Raw genomic sequence first — 26,994 nt, forward strand, 5'->3', positions numbered from 1 at the left:
AAAAAACGCCTTACTATACTATGTCGAAAAAAAATGCCATTTTTCAAACATGTTGTAAAAATGTGCCATATGATGAAATAATGTAAAGGAGGCCGTGAAAAACACTCCAGAAAGGTTTTCTTTGAAAAAAAAATCATCATGAATTTTGACGCAAAAAAAACGCCTTACTATACTATGTCGAAAAAAAATGCCATTTTTCAAACATGTTGTAAAAACGTGCCATATGATGAAATAATGTCAAAGAGGCCGTGAAAAACACTCCAGAAAGGTTTTCTTTGAAAAAAAAATCATCATGAATTTTGGCGCAAAAAAAACGCCTTACTATACTATGTCGAAAAAAAATGCCATTTTTCAAACATGTTGTAAAAATGTGCCATATGATGAATTAATGTAAAGGAGGCCGTGAAAAACACTCCAGAAAGGTTTTCTTTGAAAAAAAAATCATCATGAATTTTGGCGCAAAAAAAACGCCTTACTATACTATGTCGAAAAAAAATGCCATTTTTCAAACATGTTGTAAAAACGTGCCATATGATGAAATAATGTAAAGGAGGCCGTGAAAAACACTCCAGAAAGGTTTTCATTGAAAAAAAAATCATCATGAATTTTGGCGCAAAAAAAACGCCTTACTATACTATGTCGAAAAAAAATGCCATTTTTCAAACATGTTGTAAAAACGTGCCATATGATGAAATAATGTAAAGGAGGCCGTGAAAAACACTCCAGAAAGGTTTTCGTTGAAAAAAGAATCATCATGAATTTTGGCGCAAAAAAAACGCCTTACTATACTATGTCGAAAAAAAATGCCATTTTTCAAACATGTTGTAAAAACGTGCCATATGATGAAATAATGTAAAGGAGGCCGTGAAAAACACTCCAGAAAGGTTTTCTTTGAAAAAAAAATCATCATGAATTTTGGCGCAAAAAAAACGCCTTACTATACTATGTCGAAAAAAAATGCCATTTTTCAAACATGTTGTAAAAATGTGCCATATGATGAAATAATGTAAAGGAGGCCGTGAAAAACACTCCAGAAAGGTTTTCTTTGAAAAAAAAATCATCATGAATTTTGGCGCAAAAAAAACGCCTTACTATACTATGTCGAAAAAAAATGCCATTTTTCAAACATGTTGTAAAAACGTGCCATATGATGAAATAATGTAAAGGAGGCCGTGAAAAACACTCCAGAAAGGTTTTCTTTGAAAAAAAAATCATCATGAATTTTGACGCAAAAAAAACGCCTTACTATACTATGTCGAAAAAAAATGCCATTTTTCAAACATGTTGTAAAAACGTGCCATATGATGAAATAATGTAAAGGAGGCCGTGAAAAACACTCCAGAAATGTTTTCTTTGAAAAAAAAATCATCATGAATTTTGGCGCAAAAAAAACGCCTTACTATACTATATCGAAAAAAAATGCCATTTTTCAAACATGTTGTAAAAACGTGCCATATGATGAAATAATGTAAAGGAGGCCGTGAAAAACACTCCAGAAAGGTTTTCTTTGAAAAAAAAATCATCATGAACTTTGACGCAAAAAAAACGCCTTACTATACTATGTCGGAAAAAAATGACATTTTTCAAACATGTTGTAAAAACGTGTCATATGATGAAATAATGTAAAGGAGGCCGTGAAAAACACTCCAGAAAGGTTTTCTTTGAAAAAAAAATCACCATGAATTTTGGCGCAAAAAAAACGCCATAGTATACTATGTCGAAAAAGCAGGCTGTGAAAAAAACTCCAGAAAGGTTTTCTTTGAAAAATAAATCATCATGAATTTTGGCGCAAAAAAACGCCATAGTATACTATGTCGACAAAAAAATATGCCATTTTTCAACATGTTGTGAAAACGTGCCATATGATGAAATAATGTAAAGGAGGACATGAAAAACACTCCAGAAAGGTTTTCTTAAAAAAAAAAAAAAAAATCGTCGTGAATTTTGGCCTTAACCATAATTAATATCAATAACAGTAATAAGTAGTGATAAGAACAATCAGAATTTACAAGTGAATGTGACCTCAACACTTTGTGACTTCAACAGGTGTGACAAAAGGAGTAAGGACTGCTGTACACTATGACGTCTTTTGAATGTCATGCTATAGTATGACGTTTCTAGAACGACATGCTATTCTATGACATTCTTTGGACCGCATGCTATACTATGGCGTTTTTTGGACCAAAGGCTATACTATGACTTTTTTGGGCGACATGCTATACTCTGACGTTCATAGACATGCTGTACTACGATGTTTTTAGAGCGACATGCTATACTATGGCGTTTTTGGGGCCAAAGGCTATACTATGACTTTTTTGAGCAACATGCTATACTCTGACGTTCATAGAGAGACATGCTGTACTATGATGTTTTTTGGACCAAAGGCTATACTATGACGTTTGTTGGGCAACACGCTATACTATAGGCTTTTTTAATTGAGATATTACTATGATGTGTTTTTGTGTTTTTTCATGTTTGATTACATATAGGCTATTAAGTAAATGTTTCTTAAAAACTGAAAAGCATTAAAAAATAATAACCAACTTAGGCATTTACTGAGTCACTAAAATAGTGTAGAGTCTTCGGCCCCATCAGCATTATTATAAGCATCCTCTGGTAAATTCACAGCCATATACTGTAGGAAATCTAGCTGATCTCATCATGATGTCTCTCACCATATGGACTTCAGGAGATGATTAGATGATGATAAACTATGACCTGCTGGTTGGGTTCTCTCTGTTCTCATATTTCCTCCATGTTTGTCTCCTGATGCTGCCTTACTTCAGCCAGTCCATGAGCAACAGAAAACACAGTCTGCCTTGTATCCATTGCCAGGGGTTCCACTCTTCCCACTCCAGTCTGTACATTTGCAAACGTTTTTGCTTCTTTAGACGTGGTGGAGTTTCAGGTGTAGACATTTTTAAACGTGCGGGTGCAGCAGCGTCTGTAACCTGGCAACCAGAGACAGGACCGGACACACAGAGACGTCTGAAGTCTGTCCACTGGACCTGGCATCGGGTCCTCGCTACAAAGGTCCTACGAAGATGAAATTGGCTGCCCTTAATATTTCCTGTGTTTTATTTTATTCATTATGCAGTTTTGATGAGTGTGTGACAGACGTGTACGGGGCATTTATGAAAATACGGAACAAGTTGCGTCCCGTAATGATTCAATACGGGACGCAACAATTAATTGTCGAATAAAGGACGATTCCGTATTTTAAGGGACGGGTGGCAACCCTGGGAGTGCATGAAGACTCTTGGGTTCACTCTTGCAGCCAACAGCAGAGCATTTGCTTTGCTGAGAGTTAGCAGAAGCAGTTCTAGAAAGTAAATATACCTGTTGGACTGTGAGGCAGCTGCACATCGCTAGTACAGGATAGTAGATTATACAATATTTAAGCTGAACAATTCTATTCGCTGTTATGTAGCAGTCCAGCAAATTCCTCCTGGCCTTTTCAGGTGGCTACTTAGCTGTAGGGATGGTTGGAAGTTGGCATGAGTAAACGTCTTCATAACTTAACATCTTTTAGTTTACGCTTTTTTTGTTTGCTTGTTTGTAAAACGTAGAAGACGCTACAAATGAATTTTCACCTGATGGACTTTCAAAATACGAGGTATTTTATTGTGAAATTTGGGGTTAAACGTCACCCGGAAGTGTCGCCTCTCTCGGGTCTTCTACAGTAAACATGGCGGCTGCAGCATCACCAGCAGTCCCGGACAAAACACCGAAAAAAGACCCGGTGCCGTTTGATTTCTCTCAGCCCCCCGTTATCGAGGGCTTCAACCCGCTGCCGAAGGTCAGAGATGAGACTTTCAAAGAGAAGTTCATGAGGAAAACCAAGGAGAACCCCTTCGTCCCGATAGGTGAGTTACACAAGCAGAGAAGTTACACAAGAGCAGCTCAGCGCGTCCTTTAAACGCTAAAAATCAATGATAAACTCATTAAAGTGGCTTTTAAAGCTCCGTCACACTGAGCTAACTATGTTAACTAACTACAGTTGCACAAAAGGTTTTTGAGCAGTTCAGCAGGTGACAAATTCTCAACTGAGTTCATTCACACTCTCGTCCGGTGTGGCTTAAAGGACAATGATCAGATTGCATGACGCACCTTTGATGAGAGACTATAAAAGAATAGCTTAAAATGCAGCTTTATTCAAATGTCACTAAAGCCCAGATAACAAAAGAAAGATGAGAACATGTTGGCACGCTGAATGCTGGCATGTCTGCTGATTATCATTTCCAGTATAGTTTTTGGTTGCTTTATGGTGTGCATTCTGTTTACTGAAGCTGTAAAAAGAAGTAAAATTTTATAAAATATCGAAAGCTGCATTTTTGTTCTGCATGTATGATATTACTTACAGAGTCCCACTTTTACCTTCCAGTCAACACATCCAGAACTTGTGCACCATCTTTAAGTTGTGATTTACTGTTTTTTTTTTCCTGTCCCTCCCAGGTTGTTTGGGCACAGCGGGAGCACTGATTTATGGTCTCCGAGCCTTCCATCAAGGGAAAACCAGGCAGTCCCAGCTGCTGATGAGGGGACGGATCTTTGCTCAAGGCTTCACTGTAGTTGCCATTATTGTCGGCGTGCTATCCACAGCTCTGAAACCCAAACAGTGAAGACAGATCAGAGCCGCACCTCTGCCATGGTCCATTCAACCTGGATTCAGACCAGATCCACCTTAGAATTGGACTGAATAAACTGAATAATGTATTATGTTTCCAACATTGTTCACATATGTTGAGGCCAACTTTATTTATTGAATAAAAACTGTGAACTGCTCATGGTGATCAAATGCTTTTAAGTTAGCAGAATCGGCATCTTACCAGAAAATGTAAGCAAGCTGGACTCTTCTTTAACTGTGCTCCAACAGTACCCCACGTATTGTCATATTGTTATACTGTACCGCACCTAAATGTGTCTTCTGATATAAACTTTGATTTGAACCTGGTCTCTTGTATTTCAAACATCACACAGCTCTATTTAGGTGCCATCCACTCCTCATACAACCTTTATTTAACAGAATTTAGAGAAATCCATTGTGAAGAGTTTTATATTCATGGCTTTTGAGTGTATGTCTCAATGGTAGACACAGATCAGTGTCAAGGTTCACCCTGAACACACATCAGACTTTCACTTGAAAACTCTTCAGGGCTTTAAATGTCAGAAATGCAACACTTTGAAATCACTTCACCTATATGCAGAGAATTTTAGAGTCCAGTTAAGTGAGACCCATCGTGAAAAGAAAGTAAAATTGTGACTTAATAAAGAACTAAACAGAAAACTTTTAACACATTTTTGCCTGTTGAACTTATCTGTTTTTATCGTTTGAATTCAACTGAATTTAAATCGTGGTGTATTCCACAACCGTCATGAATATGTGACAGTATCGAAGGGGCGCACACTCTTATTCAAGTGATTATCTCCAGGGCAGCTGGATGGCAACAGTCTCAGCGGTGAAATACTTAAGGACAAATTAACTGAGGTGATCATACTCCACTGTTTATTTTCCAGTTCCCTTTTAACGTTCACTTTTTCAGTATTCATGGAGTCCAAATAGGCAACATGTGAAACAATGTGCAGATATCACTACTAAAATTGACAGCTTATTGTGTTTTTAAAACAACCAAAAAAAAAATGTATCTAAAATGTGTCGGTGTCACACAATCGTTATAATGAAAGACTGAGCCGTAAATCATGTGAAATTTAGATGATAGCGTAAATCTTTGGTTGCCATTTTTTTTGCTGAAATTTTGCCTAATTGAAGAGAAAATCCATCTGGCTAAATACTCAAAACTGGAGTAAGAGCTAGATCAAAAAGGCCACGAGATTATTTATGTGAAGGACAGAAAAATCTGCGAGCTACCTTAAATATCATCAGGGCTATAATACAACAAATGTGAACAATGTGTCTGTGTTGATGTTTCTACACTGATGAGAGGCATACGTGGTTACAATCCAATCCGCAGCACTGCTTCATTAGTAAGTGTTTGACCAAAATGCAAATTTATAAAACAAGTAAAAACTGTGTGTCCGAAATATTGGCACAGGCATGCAATAAAGTTGACCTAAATACAGTGTATAAGTTAAAGGGGAAAGGAAAAAGTTTAACTTACAGTAACAATATTTTCTTAAGTGTAGCAATGATTAAGCTGACCAGCTAATGGATGCTGTAACAACAGAGCAGTCCATCGTCTCACAAGAGCCTCAGGTTAAATATATTACTTGAATAGGCATCGAGAAAGGCAGGAAGTTTTTTTTTTTAAAGGCTATAAACATACCAGGAGTTTTATGGAAAAGGGTATACAAATTCTTCTAATGCAATGTGAGATTAAAAGTGAAAAGGCAATGTTTCTAGAACGACGTCCTCTAGCGAACTAGAGGCGTCTGTTTGAGAGAGATGAGGACAGAACGCATTCGAGAAACATCCTTCGCCTGCTTGTTGGTTTTTGGATTGAAGTCACAGAGACGAGCTACTCTCTCCCATTCGGACCCTGGGCTGTCGCCGTCGCTCTCCGCCAGGAAGGCCTCCTCGGATGCCCTATGAGTAGGGAGGGAGCAGACAAAGATATGAATGAGCTGCAGCATTGAAGGGACTCTCAGAAGTGCGCTCGACCAGTTCAATCACACGAATAGGCACAAAATACACCTTCATGCATTTCTTTATACTTATCATTCATTCTTAACATTTTTGTTGGAGACATGTTTGCTGTTTGCTATTATAACCACACTAAAGAACAATATCACAGTCAAATAAATTAAAATACAAGGAAAACCAAATCGGGCCTTCAAAAACAAACTAGTAATTTTAGTGTTGCGGCATGCCTCAGGTAAAAAGTGGCAACTCATGGAGGGGGCAGGGAATACAACATTAAAAAGCATAAGAATTCTAAACCTACACAAAGCCTATAACATCAGAGTTGGGCTGTTTGTAGAAAGCCTTGTCAGCAATCCTAGTACGCAGGCAAGGCCAAGAAAGCAGGAAAAAGAAGGAGAAAGAAGAACAGTTTCAGTGTCAAACAACAAGCTTAGAAAAGTTAGGGTCCAACATAAAAAGGATTAGAAAAGTGACTGAAAAACAGCTCTAATGAGGAGGAAATAAAACATTTTAAATGCTCCAGCACTGCCTAAACACTGTTATTGCACTACTATAATACATGATTTCTATTAAACAAGCTTGGATTAGGTGAAGAATTTCAAGCAAATGCAGACTATCTGGTGCTAGACGTCGATGGAAACGGTGACATTTGCTTTGTGGTGTTTGCATTCCTTCCAGCTTGCTAGCTTCCTGTTTTCTCATCAGAGAATTGTCTCTCAGCACTTTCACAAAAATAAATAACTAGAGCTACAGATGCAGAGTGATACCGTGCCAGACTTGGACAGAGTCTGTTGGAAAGTGTGAGAAAAAAACTGGTTAGCTTGGTCAAGAAAAGGAAAGCCTGAAATATATTTGGAAGCACTATGGACACAGATGACAACCAGACTAAAACAACAATATTTAGATAGTATACAGACACAAGCAATAAATTAAACAAAAATCCTGCAATTCTACACATCGCTTATTAATCATCCGGTTACAAAATATATGCGAGTCTAACCAATATGATGATGTTGGTAGAGTTTTCATTTTGAATAACTCCGACTGAGAACAATTCTATCCATCAGCTTGAGTTGTTAAGTTGAATGAAGTGAGTTTAGTGTAGCGATTACACCGTCATCATCACCAACTGTTCCTGCTCTGCATGTGAACAGGGGAAATGTCAGACCCTAACCTGTTGTTGGCCTTGTTCTTCTCCATCTGTTCATTCTGGTGTACATGCCAATCCTCCAGCTCCTTTTTGGCTTTCTCTCTCAACTCTGCCTCTGCCGCCTTGGATGCCGAGTCTTGTTCGGGTGCGGCAGCAGAAAACAACATCACAAGTCCCCAAATGAGGAGGAAGACAGAAGTGACACATGATTAGCTGGATGTGTCAAATCAAATCAAACTTTATTTATAGAGCACTTTTCATACAGTTAATAATGCAACACAAAGTGCTGTACAACATTTAAAAACATTAAAAAACCCATCCCTCCCTCCATATATACATATATGCACACAACTGCACAAGCACACACAAGCACACACACACCCCCCCACTCCCACCACTGACAGTAGGGAGACATGGCATGGCACTGACGATTGTGGAAAAAAACTCCATTGGGTTGTCCACGCTGGGAGGAGCTACAGGCCATGACCACTGGGGGCGCCGGCACCCAGACCCCACCCCCCCAACAGACAGGGGGACCCCCACACCGAGGTGGGGAGCCCCCCCAACCAGCCGGCCGAAGGAACCCATGGACAGCAACCCCAGCAGCAGACCAGATACAGCCCCCAGTGTGGAGGACCTCTGAGGAAACACTGGAGTTAAAAAACTAGAAATTTTAAACTATAAGATAGAATAAAAGACCTGTAAGATAAATAAAAAGGTGAAAGGTTAAAACAGTAAAAATACATAAAATAATAAACAGAGAACGATAAGAACATAAGAAGGATTTAAAAGGTTAAAAGCCTGATTAAAAAGGTGTGTCTTTAACCTTCTTTTGTGACAAATTTAGACAAAGATCAATGACTAAATGACATATTAAGGGCATTATAAAATATAACTGACACATTTGCTCACCTAATGCTTCAAGGCGTTCCTTCTGCTCCTCCCTCCACTTGCGTAAACTTTCTGGCTCTTGCCTCTGAATGTCCACCTGGGCAATGGCTGCATAGTTGTCTGTTGGCCCATTGGACTCCTTATGGAGGACAAAAACATTATAAACTCCATTATAAACAGCTGTTTGATTAATAAAAAGGCCAGATGGTAAATCCACAACTTTTCTAGCATCGCATAAAGGAATCCAGCAACACAAAAAAGAGCAACTGTTTGATAATGTTTAGAGAACAGCTCAACCTTACACCTGTAAAAGATGAACGGAAACACCAACCTGAAACACATCTCCATTCACTGTAGCAGGCTCGTCTCCAAAGTCGTCTAGCATCATGATTAAAAAGACAAAACACAAGTTTGATGTTAAAATCGGCTTCTTGGAGCTTGTCAGGCCGTCTTCCTCGTCACATGTGTGCTTTCTGTTACTACTTTAGTCCTGGGAACGAATAAGACCTGAGAAATGCAGAAGCACCTGTTTGGCCACTAATGTTGTCTGCGCTGCTTTGTTAGTTAACAGGACAGGATTTTCCAGAAAAGTATTATTTCAGGGTTTCTGCAGATATCAACCAGTCAAATTTAATGCTTTTTAATGCCATTTTAATGCTATACTGTAAAAATTTTAATGCCACGACCATGAACTCAACAAATTACATGGGTTTATTTTTTTTGTAAAAGATGATTTTTATATGAAAACTGTTCCTACATTTCACTATTTCTGAGTCCAGAAACCACCTCTGATCACCCACGGGCTGTTGTCATTGTCTGAAATCCATGTTTTCTAGCCATTTTTGCGGGAATTTGTTTTTTCCCCCATTTCCCAGCTCTCCTCCACCTGATCCAGCCTGCCGGCCACTTTAACTCTCCTGTTGTCCTCATTTATGGGCACCAAAAAAATACGGTTTTGTCTGAAAAAAATTCAAAAATTAAGCACCCCCCCAATTTCTGAAAATTTGCAAAACCTTTAGGAAGAAGATTCCAATAATTCCTTAAAAGTTTCCCTGTGAGGTTTTATCCCCCGAATTTGGCATATATATATGTGTGTGTGTGTGTGTGTGTGATTACATATATATCAGTACTAATATTTTCTTTAATAACATTCAAATAAAAATCGACCAAAATCCAGCGAATTTCGCTGGATTTTGGTTGATTTTTTTTCTGAATGTTCTTAAACATTTTTAACATTTTTTTCCACCAAAAAAATGTTCAAAGATTTCCCAAAAATGTTGAAAATGTGGAAGTCAGAAGTTTCACTGTGATAAAATATATTTTCCACATTTTCAAACTTTAAAACCGATCAATTTTGACCCACAGGACGACACGAGGGTTAAAAACATGCAGTTTTTGGCAATTGTACCGGACCGGCCGGAACAATTATCGCAATTCTTCGGCATGTTTATGCAGATGCACATATCTGAAGAATCGCACTCTATAATTATATATTATTATTGTCAAATATTTTCCTGAAAACTGCAGAAAGAATTTTTAATGCCACTGAGAATAAAATGTAATGATTTTAATGCCATTTAAGGCCTTCATTTTCGCAAAATTAACTTAATGACCATTAATGCTTTTTAATGCCCTCCAGAAACCCTGTATTTTGTTCCTCAGTTGCTACCGCACAATGCTACTGTATGCACTTGTTGGCGGTAGTAAGGTGCTACGAGATAATCTTCAACTCCTGGAGGATGTGCTGCTAAACGTAACGTACGTAAACGTCAGCTAGCTAAGCTAAGCGGCTAACGTCCTAGTAGTTGTAAATACGCTGTTTTATTAAAATACCACGACTGTATGTACAACTCAACTGTATCATCAGGTGATATTCTTTTCAACGTACGGCCTTTGTGTCTTCGTTTGCTTCTAAAACCGGTCCGGTGCAAGTACCGGTGGGCAGACTAGCTAGCTTCAGTTAGCTTGTTCGCTAGCTAGCCGACGTTAGCTCAGGGACAAACTTGCCATACGTGGCCGGAGACGGCTGCTGCTCCCCGGCTCCTTCCAGCGCCCCGAACCCCTCTCCGTCGTTCTCTATCCCCGCTATCTCGCTCTCCTGTTGGGCCAGGAAAGCTGCGGCTGGGTCCTCTTCGGCCGGGTGTGCTCCGTTGTCAGCCATCTTCCACAAAAGTGCACAAGTTTAAACTGAGCTTTAGCTAGCTGAGTTAAAACCACCAACAACAAAAAATTAGCCCACTGGTTGTACAGCGTTAAAAAAATAACAACTTAAATACTTCCCCGGAGTGCTGGTTGGTTGTAATAATGTAATAAACTGCTGCCAACAACAAACAATCACATCGTCTGAAGTAAACAATCTAAGCTTGGATGAAAGGCCCTCACTGATGATTCATGATTTCTTCACTTGTTCAGCCACTGTGATGGTAATGATGGAGCAGGGCAGCAACCCGAGGGTTCAGCTCCACTTCACTGGAGTTTGTCTCCATCTGCTGCCTGGACATGCTTCTTACCACAGGAACACCACCATACTAAAGCACAAACAGACCTAAATCAAAGCCATGCTCTCTATCAGGGGCCACATTCAGCCCAGTTTGATTTCATAACATATTTATCATATTGTACTGGTTCTTATTCCGTTTCATTTACCTCCCATATTGCACATATCTGGCCTCCTTTGCAGATGTTGTCATTTTTAATATTGTTTTGTTATATATGTACATTTGATTCTATTATTTAATGTTGATATTTTATTTCTCATTGCTTGTTGTAGTGCACCGTCCAGTGGAAGCTATTTATATTTTCGTCATGCCATGTATGATGACAATAAAGCCATTCTAATTCTAATTTCAAGTGACCAGTTAAATCATAATATAATAACTGATAAATAATGACAACTCCACATTTTCCCCTTTGTATTAGTGCAAAAAAAAGTACACTCTGAAAATGTTGACATTTAATGAACTATCTGTTTTACAAAACATTATGAACAACCTGAAATTTCTGAAGAAAAATAAGCAAGCAAGCAAGCAAAGTTTATTTATATAGCACTTCACAGAAATGGATTCACAAAGTGCTTCACAGTAAAATCAATCAGCAAATAGATAACAAGGACTGACACAACCATGTGCACAAACACAGAAATCATGCAAACAAGCTGTCACAACACCTAGCTAAAAGCTTGACTGAACAGCCGGGTCTTCAGCTGCCTTTTAAAGGACTCAACAGAATCTGAAGTGCGCAGAGACAGTGGCAAAGCATTCCATAGCCTAGGGGCCACTAGTGACATTTTAACAATATTATGCCTCAGTTTATCATTTGTGTATTACAACTTACGGATTGCAGTGTCTACAAAGGCACAAAACATTTAGCCGCAGGTATCTGGAACTGAACAATATAATGTTTTACAACTTGTCAGTATCTAGAAATTATTTTAAATTTGCATTTATTTCCACATCTGTGTAGTAATTCTGACACACCACCACACCAAACAAACTAATGTGAGAACTACTAAGGAAGAAGGTTAAATTATCTCCCTGCTTTGTAAATGTATCAAATTTATATAAAAAAAAAGCATAAATGTTGTGGCAGTGCATCAACAATCGGGTTCAACTGAACCAAACTCAGTCACGCTGAAGCTGCTGACTGACATTATATTACACAATGTTCAGTGTCTTTAAATGTTTTCACAGTAAGTATTCATTTTCACCTCTGTAATTTTTACACTTTGGTCAGCTCGTTTTGGCACGCGGGCCTTATGTTTGAATTCCCTGCCTTAAATGTTGGAGTTAGCTTGCTCTGTACCAATACTATTACTACTACCAATGATAATAATAATGTCAAAAAGCTCTATGCAGCTCAACATGCAGACAGAAAAATCTGGCAGTCAACATTTTGCTTAAACAAAATGAAAAAAAAATCTCCATAAGTATGAATGGATATTTAGAAAGGAAACACAGAAGCTAAATGGCTAATATTAGTGGCCAGTGATTAATCTCATTGATTTATTACATATTAATGAAACCATTTGTTACCGCTTAAGCTGGTTACCTAATAATGGAGCTATTTTGTACAATTCATAAAGCACACGCAATTCAGGTTTGTAAGCTGAATGTAAATATAAATGTACATATTTTATAAATGTAAATATTATATTTGTCTGCAAAGTACGTCTGTTGTGACAGTATGAGGGCGTACACTACGTTGCAGTTAAAGTAAGAGCAATAACAGCAACTGAAATTAAAGTTAACCTTATGCATAAGAAACAAGTTTATAAAGATCCAAATTTCTCATGAGGGTAAGAATCCACCCAAGAATGCAGCCTGTTTAAAAAGTAAAAAGAAATGTATACCTTACTAAGCTTTGTTATTTTTAAATATCAATTCCAAAAATAAAATAATTTGTTCAATAAAAAGTTACTACCTTCAGGAAGGTTATAGTGTTTATTTAGGATTTGGTTTGTGGTGTTGTTGATTTCTATCACTCAAAGCTGCAGTTTATTTTAACAGACTGCAGTGTTATTATCATAAAATAACACTTTTGAAATTAAAAGCAAAATAAATTCTTCAATAAATAGCCATTGCCTTCAGGAAGGTTTATGGTGTTTTTTTGTTTTGAAGAGTTGCTTCAACTTTAAGATTGTTTTGTAGGATTTGTTGTTGAGTTCTATTGTCCTGAGATCAAATCTAAAAAAATAAAAAAAAACTAGGAGAATGTTTGAAAATATTTTTTAAAATACTAAAGTCTGGAGTTCCCCCCAAAATGTTATTTTTCTCTTGTCCCACCCCGATGATGACCATATTGAATCTCAAATAAAACAGTTAAAATGAAATTTAAATTTCCTTTTTTTTGTACTATTTTTTCATTATTGTCTCTTGTAATTGTGGGAAAATTTTTTAATTAACATATTTTAAATGATAATTATTATGCATGAAATGTGTGTCCCACAACAACCCTGTTAGCATAACCGTTTTAGCTGGTAGAAGAAGAATACTGTGAATCACATGATCTGCATATTGATAAACAGAAGAATGGGTAGAGCAATGCTATGTCTTCTATTTTTCATATTTTCATCCCATCGTCAGCCTTGATTGAATGTCTCCCTGTACCTCATATTATCAGGATAAGACAAATTATTCTTACCTTTTTCTTAACTTTTTTTTTTTTTTTAACATCAGTAAGTTTGTCCTGAGAAAATTAGCAACCCTGTCACTGTGATTAGAGTCGGGTTAGCAAACAACACAGAAAACATGGAATAAAAATGCTACCATTGATGTGTAAACTGGGCCAATCAAGCCTTTGATAGTTTATTACCTATTATTGATGAATATGGAGCAGAAAAGTGTAAAAGAGAGGGTTTATTTGTCAAAACTTTTGAAGCCCAAATGTCCTCCACTACTGGAATGACGCATCTTTGAATCAGAGAAAGTTGTTTGTACCTGTCTGTCATTCATACACACCTGTGGCCGCTGGTGTAGGACTGCTGGGCCTGAAAACATTTAAAACACCCTTGTGCCTTTAACCCTCGTGTCGTCCTGCGGGTCAAAATTGACCTGTTTTAAAGTTTGAAAATGTGGGGAAAAAAATATCTTCACAGTGAAAACTTCTGATGTCCACATTTTCAACATTTTTAGGAAGTCTTTGAACATTTTTTGGTGGAAAAAAAAAGAAATATTAAAAATGTTTCTTAAGAACATTCACATAAAAATCAACCAAAATCCAGCGAATTTAGCTTTTTTTTGTGAATGTTCTTAAAGAAAATATTAGAAGTTTCACTGATATATATGGAATCACTTTAGATATTTTTAGGATTTTTTGGAAGATTTTTACTCATTTTTTTGATAAAATATTTACAAGAATTTTCTTGCCAAATTTGGGGAATTTTTTAAAAATATAACTTTAAAAGGAAACTTTTAAGGACTTATTGGAGGTTTCTTTCTGAAGTTTTTTGCAAATTTTCAGAAATTTGGGGAATTTTTTTGCTGATTTTTTTGGAATTTTTTTTCAGACAAGGAAACTATTTTTGGTGCCCGTAAATGAGGACAACAGGAGGGTTAAAAAAAGAAATTAAAAAATGTTTCTTATGAACATTCACATAAAAATCAACCAAAATCCAGCAAAATTCGCTGGATTTTGGTTGATTTTTATGTGAATGTTCTTAAAGAAAATATTAGAAGTTTTACTGATATATATGGAATCACTTTAGATATTTTTAGGATTTTTTTTGGAAGATTTTTACTCATTTTTTGAAAATATGTACAAGAATTTTCTTGCCAAATTTGGGGGATTTAAAAAAAAATAAAACTTTAAAAGGAAACTTTTAAGGACTTATTGGAGGTTTCTTTCTGAAGTTTTTTGCAAATTTTCAGAAATTTGGGGAATTTTTTTGCTGATTTTTTTGGAATTTTTTTTCAGACAAGGAAACTATTTTTGGTGCCCGTAAATGAGGACAACAGGAGGGTTAAAAAAAGAAATTAAAAAATGTTTCTTATGAACATTCACATAAAAATCAACCAAAATCCAGCAAAATTCGCTGGATTTTGGTTGATTTTTATGTGAATGTTCTTAAAGAAAATATTAGAAGTTTTACTGATATATATGGAATCACTTTAGATATTTTTAGGATTTTTTTTGGAAGATTTTTACTCATTTTTTGAAAATATGTACAAGAATTTTCTTGCCAAATTTGGGGGATTTAAAAAAAAATAAAACTTTAAAAGGAAACTTTTAAGGACTTATTGGAGGTTTCTTTCTGAAGTTTTTTGCAAATTTTCAGAAATTTGGGGAATTTTTTTGCTGATTTTTTTGGAATTTTTTTTCAGACACGGAAACTATTTTTGGTGCCCGTAAATGAGGACAACAGGAGGGTTAAAAAAAGAAATTAAAAAATGTTTCTTATGAACATTCACATAAAAATCAACCAAAATCCAGCAAAATTCGCTGGATTTTGGTTGATTTTTATGTGAATGTTCTTAAAGAAAATATTAGAAGTTTTACTGATATATATGGAATCACTTTAGATATTTTTAGGATTTTTTTTGGAAGATTTTTACTCATTTTTTGAAAATATTTACAAGAATTTTCTTGCCAAATTTGGGGGATTTAAAAAAAAATAAAACTTTAAACGGACACTTTTAAGGAAATACTGGAATTTTCTTCCTGAAGGTTTTGCAAATTTTCAGAAATTTGGGGATTTTTTTTTTTGCTGATTTTTTCAGACAAGGAAACAATATTTTTTGGTAAATGAGGACAACAGGGGGGTTAAAAAACACCACCAGACTGGAATCATGCGTTAAAGCGGTGTTAATGTGAAGCTCGGCCTCTCCCGGTTGATCGCCCGGTGGGAAATGAAGCCGCGGCCCATGTGACTCCTGACGCTGGAGGCGAGCAGCTAAAAGGAATGAGGCCGGGACGGATCCTCACCGGGGGATCCACGGTGGCTTCCTGACGTCCGCCTCAAGGAAGTCCGACAAGCAGCCTGCTTACCGACCGACCGACCGACCGACCGACTTCTTATTTAGCCGCCGCTGTCGACTCGTGATGTCTGGCGAACACAAGGAGGGACAGGAGGTAAGCATTTTGTCCACTGAATTCCGTGAAAACAAAAACCAAAACTTTCCAACGGTGCAGTTTATGTCTTCAGCGAGCTATGCTGACTACTTTGCTAAATCCAGAACTTTTCCAGCACTTTTCGCATTGCTCGTCCTGCTCCTTCCTCCTGTGTTTTCAGTTTATTCCCGGTGGTGTTAACAGCATTCACGGTTCTCGTCGTGCTCTTTAATTATCTGTAGCAAATGAACGTCCTGGACACACTGGAATCATTTAAAAGTAAGCTCTGTAAGCTCATAATTGTATAGCCTGTTAACAGAAAAAAGAAATAAACGTGTAATTCCGCGCATTTAAGGATAATGTGCACTCAAATTACAAACACAAGCTCCTATAGACATAATATAGGGGTTTATAAATAACAGTGCCATAAACAGAGACGTCAATTGTACACTATCATGTTTATTTAGCCTGATGGTTTCCTCTAGTGAGTTGATATAGTGGGTGGTATTTAATTAACTTCAGTGCATCCAGGTTCATGCCCTTACTTCCACTGCCTTCATATAATCTGTTTAAAAGAGCCAAATAATCAGTTTGCAGCCTGCTGTTATCACCAGTGAAATCTAACCTCCACTACCTGTTGCTGCTGCTGTGTATTGTCTTAAGCAGTCCATTTCATAATTGATTTTCTTTGGCTCTTGCATTTCTCAATAATATGAGGGAATAATATGAGAAAACTAATTCAAGACTGTTGTTCATGCAATCTAGAAAGTGCGCTGGAAGTTCACCAGCACATAAATGAATACGAATGACGGCTCTGAGAAGGATTTCCATTAAATTAGCAGATTTGTTGTTTTGTATTGATGGATTACTTGGGGTGCTTGGCGCGCTACTTTATAATATTTTAGACTGAAAGAACTGCTGTTATCTGTAAGAACACTGCAATTTTTTGTTTATTTTTTTACTATATGTGAGCTGTTGCTTTAAGAAGCTGATGTTAAAATATAATTGCTGGTTTGGCTGTACTGTGTTTCATGCCCTCCAGAAAGAATGCAGCGTTCCATAAGTTTTACTTCAGTTGTGGCTGTCTGTCGTCTCTGAACTTAAGAAAAAAAAAATCCACTGACTTTTATATGACTAGGCCTTTGCCAGAATCTCGGGGTAGTTGACGTTACCTCTCTCTGTCCTCCTCTACCCCCCTCTCTCGCTGTGACTCATGTGGGTGTTGGGCTGAAATAGTTTGGTGTAGTTTTACATTCCTTATATAGCCTCTGAGGAGTGAGCAGAGGCGAGGGCTTGCCTGTGTCACAGACGGCATCGGGGGTAGGGTTTGCCAACACAGAGAATCTGCTTGCCCTAGCTGACTCTCTAGCTTTCTCCCAGGTTTGGGCTACCAGCCGGCCCTTCAGGACAAGGTAGGTTTGCATTAGGACATCTTGGTTAGATAGTTTGGTGTGTCATGGAGAGTAATGACACCTGGTGGGGTTGAGGAGGAGGAAGGAGGAAGGAGGAAGCCTGAACAGAGGTCAGTGGTCAGGACTTAACTCGCCTAGTCAGAGCCAGTGGCATAGCCCCACATTTCAAGCTGTCTTTCATTCTGAAAATTACCTGGTAATTTAGTGCATTGCCATTCAGTGTTGGTTGTGGTTTTCATGGATTAACTGCTGTACAAATGATGTGCTAATAGATCTCCAAGCAAGTTTTTCACCACAGTTTCCTTACTCATTATAATTTAATGTATGAGTGCATACACTGAGTTTCTTATGCTCATCCTGAAAGGAAGAGGATGACTTAAAATTGTAGTCGCTGTTGATATGGACTGATGGTGCCGGTGTTTTAGACCTTTTGCACTGTAAGACAGTTTACTGAACTCAGATTTTAGCCTCTGTTTGAAGTACTCTCCACAAAATATGAAGCAAGCAGTTCCTGCTCGTTTGTGTGTGGATAAATGTTGGAATGTTGTGTCCCAGCGGCTGCTCTGGCATTTTATTGTCCTGTGTCTTAATGCAGTTAGCCTAATTCCCATACCCAAATGATTATTCCTACCAAATGGCACGTTCAATGAACTGTTGTATCAGAGTTCCTCTTAGAAGTTCACTTTTCCAAGTTTAAGGTTGTGTACTGTGAAAGAAAATAACTGGAATGTAATTTTCTGTGTGGAATGTGTGTGTTTGTGTTGGAAACAAAAGCAGACAACCGGCAGCGAGGCTGCTTAGATGGAACAGAAAGAACGTATGGCCTTGAAAACCTTTTCCGGGCTTTCTGGCTAATTAAGACATTTCCTGCTCTCTCTTCCTCAAGGCTATGAACATGTACTCCGTTACCCTGAGCGGCCCAGCTCCATGGGGCTTCAGGCTGCAGGGCGGAAAGGACTTCAGCATGCCTCTCACCGTATCAAGGGTAAGAAAATGCTGTTGGAGAAAGCTTTTGTTCTTCTCTGCATCTGCGCATCGCTGAAGTGTTTGCGCTCTCCTTGATGATTTGCATAGAATAGAATCGTCCCATGAAGCCCTTTTATGCTCCTCTAAGCTTCAATACAAACGCTTTGGCCTATTAACGAGAGTCTTTTAGTGTTAAGTACCGGCTTGGTCATCACATAATGACCCGAGCCTGAGCATATGCACATTATCTCATATTTTATTAGGCATGCATAGTAGAGTAGTAAAGGATCTTATCTGCAGACTTTATTTTCATATTACTCAAATTTTTATGGCTTCCTTCCCAGTCTGTCTTAGCATGCAGCGCCTTTGCATGAGTAGGATTCGCTGGTCACAAGGACGTGGTGTCACTTGTTTCATAGTGCCGTGTACTCTCCATGTTAGGTCACCTCTTCTTCACTGAATGAATTTTCAAATACTCTATAAACTACAGTTGCTAGAGCAGCAGCCACTTTCCAGGCCATATAAGTGCAGTGCTACTTTGCCTGACAAATATACAGACTCTCACTTGCGGCCCCACACACATTCCAGCTCTGCTGCCAGCTATTGCACACACAGATCTTGTTTTCCTTTAGCATTGTGGTGTTTCTAGCTGAGAGACTGGGCTGATCTGTAAGCGTTAGACTGACTTGTATTCATTGATTCTGTAGTTTTGTGCGATATTTGCACTTTCCTCTTTCAGTGAGGATTGGATTGTAGTAATCTTGGACCCCACATGTGCAATTAACATCATGACTCATTTGAGCTCTCAGTTCTTTGTAGCTGCTAAAAGGTTGCATACTTACAGTACAGGGGTTTTCCTGCGTAGAGGAAGTTTTGACAACCTCCAAGGAGGTTTTAACCAGTGACAAATTGAGAATTAAAGAAAAAAATTGATGCACTTTTTTATTTTAGCTGGTCTTCCAAATTGTGATGTCAGTTGCTCAAGCAAGTGAACAGAAATAACAGGAAATGCACAGGTTTAAGTCAGATATGGTAGCACAGATGAATTCCCTTTTACTGTATGTAGGCTGAGTGTGTTTACTGTTGTTTGAAGTCACCCCTCATAGGTCCATTCTGAGTCAGGAAAAACCCTATAATTGAACATTAAGAGGGAACACAGATCAAATGCTCTGCTCTGTGTTGCTTTGATTAAATTGGTGTACCTTGTGTTGTAGGTAGCATCACATTGTGGTGTGTGTGTGTGTGTGTGTGTGTGTGTGTGGAGCTGACGTAATCTTGCAGTGAGGAGAGCAGTTATCACCAGCCTTGTCAGTACATGTCTTGTATTTGCTGTGTTCTGGCAGACATTGCACTAAGAAACACAATGTTCCCCTTGGATTCATGTCAAGAAACATTTTCTTCTACCCATAAAAGACCAAACAGATGTAAAAACCTCATTTGATGAATGGTTCCACACAAAGCAGGTATTTTGGGCGGGGTGTAGCTGTTGACTTAGAAGAATTTCAGTCTCAACAGGCTAGTTGTACTGCAGGGTGAATATCAATGGATGACTCAGTGGTTCCAATTGAATTATCTTGACTAATCAAGTGGTGTGGGAGGCCAGCTTTCCTGCAGTCCAGGTACATTTCGCATGCTGATTATTTTCCCTGCTGACAGAAAAATATGGTTTATATTTTCAAACTTTCCTCCCCGAGCGTGGTCATAAATTTTGTTGGACTCAAGTTACTCTAAGCAGAGATTGATATTAGCTCCATATCTGAAAACAGCACTTTTAAACTTGGATGTTTAACGACTGGTCAGTGGCTAATGTACGTTGCAGGATGCAGCAGCCACCAGGCCGCAGGGTGCAGGAGTTATAAAGATGTGACAGGCTTCCTCTCTTTACCTCTCAGGGACTGTTAACTCTCATCGTGATTGCCATAAAAGAAGGGACAGTGAATCCCACTGTTGCAGGGGATGAAAACAATCCAACAAGGGGCTATAAACCGCAAAGATGCACAGTATTCCTTAGTAACAGGAAGAAAACTCAGGCCTGTATGTACTGGGTGCACATTAGACGGATGTAGCGGGTGGATGGGTGGTCTTTCTTTTCTGGTTTGTAGCTTATGAGATTAGCATCCCAGCCCAGACAGTCAGTTAAAATTGATTTACAAAATGAAGAACATGTGGAGTGACAAGACAAAAGGCTCTTCAGAATCTCTGGAAAGCAAGAGATTTCAGATGATAGCTGCTCAAAGATCCAAGTGTTTTCTGTAGAGATTAGATGATTGTTAGCATTGTTTGTTTGAGACTAGGATTGTTAAAGCTGATTTTTTTTTTCTTTTTGATCATTTGAGCTTGATCATGCAGTGGTGTTCTAACATTGAGAATAACTTCATTTTTTTTAATTAGCCTTTTTAGTGGCACTTCAAACAGTCATTCTGATAATCTTTGTATTGATTTCCAGATTAGTGAGTCTGCGGCTTGTTACCTCCTGTCTGTGTGAGTTGGTGTATTAGTTTCCATGCTGTACTAATGCTCTTGTTTCCTTCCTCTGTCTGTGGGACTGGGAAGCTATGCTTTCTCAGCATTCCAGGGATTTTTCTTGTATCCACCCTGTTGCTGCCAACAGACAATCCTGTTGTCTCCTTTCTGTGTCTAATATGTCCTCCACACTCACTTTTCTCATACTTATGATGGACTCCTCCGATCTCAAAGGAATACTTTCCCAGTGAGATCAGAAGAATGATGGCCATTATTTTTAAGTCACTGTGAAAGGGAGGAAAAAATAACTTTTTGACCTTAACATAATATCTACATCAATTTCTCAGTTGAGAAAATATGTACATAACTTGTATTTGGCACATTAAATATCAGCGTTCTGCTCTTGGGGCTCAGCTTAATCTCCTTTAGTTTTCATGGGAGTAGATATTCACACATTTCTGACCAGTAAAATCATGAGGCTGTTTATGACCCTTCACCATGCTGAGAAAAAACAAGAGGAAAGCCTGTCTTTATAAACCTGACATTATAAAACTGATGCTGGTCACAGCCATGCATGTATGTAAATACTCTTCATTTCACGACCATCCTCTCTACAAAACCTGAACACGGACTTGATGCTGCACAGAAAGTTTTGTTAGGGTTGAAAATTTAATGTTACTTGCATTGAAGTAAGATTTAAAGGGACAATCTTGCTGTTTAGCATAGCATTTCCATAAAGTTGGCGGGCTTGCGATAGACAGATTTAAAAATTGGTCAAAATTAAAGCAGCAGAGGCAGAAATATTCTCAACTTTAGTCCCAAATGTGAGTCAATTTCCAGAAACAAGGTTCTACATTTTCCATAATGCACTTCGATGGTGTCTTTTGTTACACCCTCAGTGCATTGTGAATGCCATGTCTTTTACATTTTGCATCTCCAGATTGTAATGCAGTATCTTTGACATAATTTTCTACTCTTTTTCAATGACATCACCAGGCTATTTGCTCAGACACAATAAAGCTCCCACAAAGCCACAGAAGACATTATTCAGATGTTTTCATAATATGAGTAAGGCTAAGCTTGACTGGTAAACACATTTTCATATTTAAAATCCAAGTATTTAGCCAAGAACATGTCTAGACTGGGAAAAACTCAAACTTTACTGTAATTGGTTCTCATGTAGCATAATTTTGTGGTCATGGTAAAAGTGTGCCAGCTTTTATTCTTACTTTCCTCAAAATTTCCCTGACCTTGAAAAGATGGAGATATTCTTTTAGTCAAGTTTTGTTCTCTTTCCACATGTTTGCGCCAACATCCTGTTTCAGCGAGGCTAGACATAAAAGTTAGGAAGCAAGACGTCGCCATTATGCCGTTTCAACTGAGCGCACTGTACTCTGTTGCTGCCCTACAACTCCTCTGAGGAGTTTGTCCGTATATCTGTCCCAGATCTCATGCCATTACGATTCTATAAACATTAAAATACCATAACTGATTCTCCTGAGCACCATCTGGTTCCTATCGACAAACACATGCCACACCACTGAAATCAATGTTCAGAGGAAATTACAAATGATGTCATGTCAGTAAGCAAGTGGAGAGATTTGAGAACGTCTCTCCACCACTACAGCTGGATGTGTCAGAGTCTTCTATTACTGTTTTTCTGCGTGTCTGACTTGAAGGCCATCTGTTGCATTATCACTGGTATTCTCTTAAACACTCCCTCTGTGTCTCTGAGCACACAGACAGACAGACTCTGGGAAAGGAGCCCTGTTAGAGGGGTGGATTAATAATTCAGCATGTACTGATAGATTGGCCGCAGGGGGCATTTCTTCTGCTTGGATGTAAATGTCTTGTGTTGTGAGCAGTGTTTTAAGGTGAGCTAGTGCTAGGTGTTCCACTGCAGTCATTACAGGGGGACCGCATACTTGCAGGTTTGGTTTTCCATTTCTCAGAGGGATATTTATGGCTTTGCATCAGCTGTGCCGTGTGAGTGATGTAAGGACAGACTGTCTCTCGGCCCCCAAATAGCCGTGGAAAGAATAAAAGTGAGCTGCTGCAGAGTTACTTAGCCAGTATATCACCAGCTGGAGATAAACTTTTGCGCATTACTGGTTTAAATAAATGCAAGCAGCTGAGAGCAAGTATGAGGCCCTGGCTCACCTGTAAGGCCACGCATGAGAGGCACTTCAGAGGTGAATTCAAGGCATTGCTTTTTGAAAGGTTGGCTAATGCTTTGAAATTTGATAGCATACCAAACCAGCTCTGATACTGTGCTCTGCCAGAAAATCTTGAAACATACCCGTAACTGTTGGCTTTGGTGGCTATCTCTGTAGTTGTGAAGTTGCACAAATGTGATGCCATTCGAGTGAATCGTATTTGCTTGAAATAATGCGTGACACGACGAACCTGCTTTTCATTTGTCATGTACACAAAAGGAATTATCAAGATGTTATCTCTGACTACACCATCATGTTAAATCCTGCGTAAATGCAGTGTGTTACAAGAACATGTTTTGCACTGTCCTTCGCTGTATTGACAAACTGCTGGAGGGAGGAGGATGAGGTGGGTGTAGGGTTTCTGTCCGCCCCCTACCCACCAAAGGTCTGAGCGCAGCAACTTTAACTGCTGCCTTTTCAAGTGAGGGAGCAGCTGCACTCTGAACCTGAGCCAGAAGCACAGGTGTCCGTGTCCATCAGCACAACCCGCATAGACACACATGCACGAAATATACAATCTACAATCTTTATAGCTTTCTATGTTTTCTTCTTCTTTTTAAAATCTTACACTGTATTTAAATGTCTGCAATACATACTATAATGTTGAGGTAATGGTGTCTACATAAGGTCCTGGACCACCAGACCCTCCAGAACAGCGTCTGTGCTCCTTGGCATTTATTTTCAAAGTCTCTGAAACTCTACTGGAGTTATAAATAGCATTCTTTGAAAAGATATTCATTCATTTTGTTTTGTTGATGGTGGTGGAGAGCACTGATGACTCTTTCCAATGCACTCGTTTGCTAAATTGCTAAGTGTAACTCTTGTAAGGAGCGTGTTTATTAATTCTTACAGAAGTTAGTGGGGTTTTCTGCCCGTGTTCTGTACCACATTTGTATTTACTACTATACTGGCTAACATTTTAGTACAACTGCTTTTTATTGGAGCCTTCACTGTGTTAGCATTAAACAGCTCCCATGAGACTTTGACAGTGCTCCTGTGGTTAAAGCTAATAGGATATATTGTTTAAGGCTAATTAAATAATTGTTTTATTTTGGCAGAATTATGAGATGGTGAAGTTTTGCTATCCAAGATACTAGAAATAAGAGAAGCAGGACTGCAGCTCTCTGTAGCGAACCTCAGTGGCATTATGCCTGACTATGGCCCGTTTTTCAGAATCTGTCATATGCGTCTACGTCTAGTTGTTTTTCTCTAGTGTAAGCTGTTAAAACTCTTTGAAGTTCTTTCTAAACTGGTGAAATTATTTCTTTCTTAACCCCTCTAATTGCTTCCAGTGAGTGCAAATCAGAGGCAATTAAAGTGATTTTTGAACTTGGCTGTAAAATATGTGTAACTTGGACCGCCTCAGAGGAATGCATTTCTTCCTATTCTTAGCTTTGCCATGTTTTGATTCAAGACCAGCTCTAACGTCACTGTCTTTCCGGGGGTGCAGAGTAGTTTTTCCAGCCAGAGCTGTCATCAGTTTACAGAGCATATTACCTCCCCGCTCGCTCAAGTGTTTTTTGTTTAATGTGCAAAATCAAAGCGGCAAGTGTGGTGGCTTAGCTGAACACGGCAGAAAACTATTGATTGAACCACTGAGTCCTCTGAGCTTTTGATGAGCTAACATTTGCAGGGATCTGTGACATCAGAGAGTAATCCTAATAGGTTTTTTTTTTGCCAGAAATCCTGGCACTCGCTCATTTATCTGATGCTGAACACTTTGTTCTCCAGTTATCTGAGAATTTGACACAAGTCTCGAGTTTCATTAAGCTGCATGGGCAAGCTGACTAAGCCCTTACTAAACATGATTTGGCATCTCTGCTCTGGATATTAGTGGTGTGAGAGGACCTGACAGACAGTTTATTATGTGCAAATGTTGAAAACCATTACAGCCCGTACAGACTATGTCAGGTTCTTCCTGCTGTAACAAGACTCCAGCTCTGACTCAATTTGTCTGTAGTCTCCGTGACACTATGACAGGATGATGTCATTCTTTTGTCAGTTGGTGACTTATCTGGGAAAAAGTAGATGGTTCATTCCAGTAAATGATGTGACTACTGGCAGCATATGGTCCTTGTCTGCAGCTATCATGAGTTTGTCTCATGGTTTTAAATCACATCTGCAGTAAATCATATGCTGCAGACTGATGACATCATGATGACCCATAATGCCTTTTCCTGGTAGTGTTGAGTGAGATGGACCCAGAGACATACAGACTCATCAAGTTGATGATTAAGCATTAACAGACATTACTGCAAAGTCAACAGAACACAGTATTTCGTGTTCAAACGTCCTTCATTTTGCTTTGAACTGCGGACATGTAGTGGAGGCACACAATGAAACAAAAGTGAACTTAACTACAAAAATGGCACAACTCTTTAAAGCATGTTTTCTGTTTTTGCTGCCATCACTCTCCCTTTTCCACGTCATTCCCTAAACTCTGTCTAAATCCTTTCATTTTCATTGTCTCTAGCTGACGCCGGGCGGAAAGGCAGCTCAGGCTGGTGTCGGAGTGGGAGACTGGGTGGTGTCCATCGGTGACGCCAACGCCGAGGACATGACCCATGTAGAGGCACAGAACAAGATCAGAGCAGCAACAGACTCCCTCACCCTCAGCCTCAGCAAGTGAGTCGTCTGGTTATGCATGATGCACCCAAACGCTACATGATCACTCACCCCACATTTAATCTCATTCAAACAGCAGCATAAATCACTATACAACACAGACCCTCCTGCATTCTTACCCGGACATGATAAGATAAAATAATGTCCTTGAAATTTGCCCCAATATGACAGATAGCTGGAAAATACATTAAAATTATCATTACACACATTCCATTATTTTACTTCCCCAAGGCTTAAATTAGTTTTAGATTTGGAGCCGACTCAAATTCATTTTTACTCCAAAGTCATAACCCCACTAGTTTATACTGTGGAAAAAAGTAATTATTTCTGCCAGGGAGGTTATGTTTTTGATCCTGTTTGCTTTTTTGGCTGTTACAGTAGTTAGCAGCAAGCAGCAGTTAGTTCGGAGCCAAAAACGAATTGCAGGTGCAGATAGTAGTACAACATAGCAATTTATAAAGCATTTTATGCCTTTGCACATCAATCCTAAATTGCGAGGTTTAGATGAAAAAACAATTTTCCCAGACTCCTGGTCTGACCCATATCTTTCATAAAAGTGTGCCCAATTCCACCTGCAGGTTTATTACTCCCTCTACAAATTCAGAACTGCGAAAGGCATATTGAAGTGGTCTATTTTTAGTGCTTTTTGTGTCCCATGTTGTTATCCCAAAAATGCTTGTTAGTATGGACTAGTTGAAACAAATTAGATATTGGTGTCTAGTGAATTTACATCCAGATGTATAAGACAGGTGCACAGTTCAGCCTGGTGTAATCCTGCACACTATGATGGCGTTTTGGTTAGAGGTACAATCAAATACACTGACTATAACTAAGTACTCACCAGTCCGACTACCTTGAAATTCTACACAATTGAACCTCATATATAGCAGCTATTCCCAGAATTAAAATGTTCTCAAAAAATCTGCATTATTGTCTGTCTGTTGCCCCTGACATGGGGAGTAATAAAGGATTAGCTTATCGTATTTGGAGGCCAGTTCAAATTGCGGTGCAGGTTAATAGCCTCTTAAGAGTGGTCGTTTATTCAAATAATCAGATGATTGTGTGCTATTGGCAGATGCACCCACTCTCTGAATCCTTTCTAGCTTACATTTAACAGTGATATTG

General features: G+C 38.6%; 3 protein-coding genes across 9 annotated transcripts in view; 2 read left to right on the forward strand and 1 right to left on the reverse strand.

The window, feature by feature from the left end:
• The first annotated feature begins 3,666 nt into the window (after positions 1-3,666).
• higd2a (HIG1 hypoxia inducible domain family, member 2A) lies at positions 3,667-4,949 on the forward strand. Its single transcript, XM_023295836.3, has 2 exons — positions 3,667-3,866; positions 4,456-4,949. The coding sequence occupies exons 1-2, from the start codon at positions 3,689-3,691 to the stop codon at positions 4,620-4,622; spliced, it is 345 nt and encodes a 114-aa protein (XP_023151604.1). The 5' UTR covers positions 3,667-3,688; the 3' UTR covers positions 4,623-4,949.
• Positions 4,950-5,484: 535 nt separating this feature from the next.
• cltb (clathrin, light chain B) lies at positions 5,485-11,065 on the reverse strand. 3 transcript variants are annotated; one of them, XM_023295833.3, is made up of 6 exons: positions 10,650-11,065; positions 8,974-9,020; positions 8,664-8,781; positions 7,776-7,887; positions 6,903-6,956; positions 5,485-6,544 (listed from the first exon to the last, which is right to left on the reverse strand). In XM_023295833.3, the coding sequence occupies exons 1-6, from the start codon at positions 10,801-10,803 to the stop codon at positions 6,373-6,375; spliced, it is 657 nt and encodes a 218-aa protein (XP_023151601.1). In that variant the 5' UTR covers positions 10,804-11,065; the 3' UTR covers positions 5,485-6,372. The 3 variants fall into 3 exon arrangements, with proteins under 3 accessions (XP_023151601.1, XP_054872783.1, XP_023151603.1); XM_055016808.1 differs by lacking the exon at positions 6,903-6,956 and adding an exon at positions 7,369-7,389; XM_023295835.3 differs by lacking the exon at positions 6,903-6,956 and having other exon boundaries at positions 10,650-11,061.
• A 4,911-nt stretch (positions 11,066-15,976) lies between these two features.
• The window catches only part of pdlim7 (PDZ and LIM domain 7), a 32,555-nt gene continuing 21,537 nt past the window's right edge, over positions 15,977-26,994 (forward strand). Inside the window, exons 1-3 of one of the 5 annotated variants that reach the window (XM_023295828.3) lie at positions 15,999-16,208; positions 18,486-18,584; positions 25,718-25,869. In XM_023295828.3, coding sequence (XP_023151596.1) covers positions 16,179-16,208; positions 18,486-18,584; positions 25,718-25,869 — 281 coding nt within the window. In that variant the 5' untranslated portion in view covers positions 15,999-16,178. Of the gene's footprint in view, positions 16,209-17,440; positions 17,796-18,485; positions 18,585-25,717; positions 25,870-26,994 lie in introns of those variants that run through there. The other 4 variants (XM_023295829.3, XM_023295830.3, XM_035941805.2 and 1 more) reach the window with 4 other exon arrangements.

The sequence above is a fragment of the Amphiprion ocellaris genome, chromosome 13 (genome assembly GCF_022539595.1).
Source record: "Amphiprion ocellaris isolate individual 3 ecotype Okinawa chromosome 13, ASM2253959v1, whole genome shotgun sequence".
Classification (NCBI taxonomy): domain Eukaryota; kingdom Metazoa; phylum Chordata; class Actinopteri; family Pomacentridae; genus Amphiprion; species Amphiprion ocellaris.

What these genes read in the sequence shown, in the direction of transcription:
- higd2a (XM_023295836.3), top strand. Translation starts at nt 3,689, where the DNA reads ATGGCGGCTGCAGCATCACCAGCAGTCCCGGACAAAACACCGAAAAAA. An exon ending in GAACCCCTTCGTCCCGATAG is followed by an intron (nt 3,867 to 4,455) that starts GTGAGTTACACA and finishes TGTCCCTCCCAG; the next exon opens with GTTGTTTGGGCACAGCGGGA.
- cltb (XM_023295833.3), bottom strand. Translation starts at nt 10,803, where the DNA reads ATGGCTGACAACGGAGCACACCCGGCCGAAGAGGACCCAGCCGCAGCT. An exon ending in TGAATGGAGATGTGTTTCAG is followed by an intron (nt 8,782 to 8,973) that starts GTTGGTGTTTCC and finishes GTCCTCCATAAG; the next exon opens with GAGTCCAATGGGCCAACAGA. An exon ending in AAGAACAAGGCCAACAACAG is followed by an intron (nt 6,957 to 7,775) that starts GTTAGGGTCTGA and finishes CCTGCGTACTAG; the next exon opens with GATTGCTGACAAGGCTTTCT.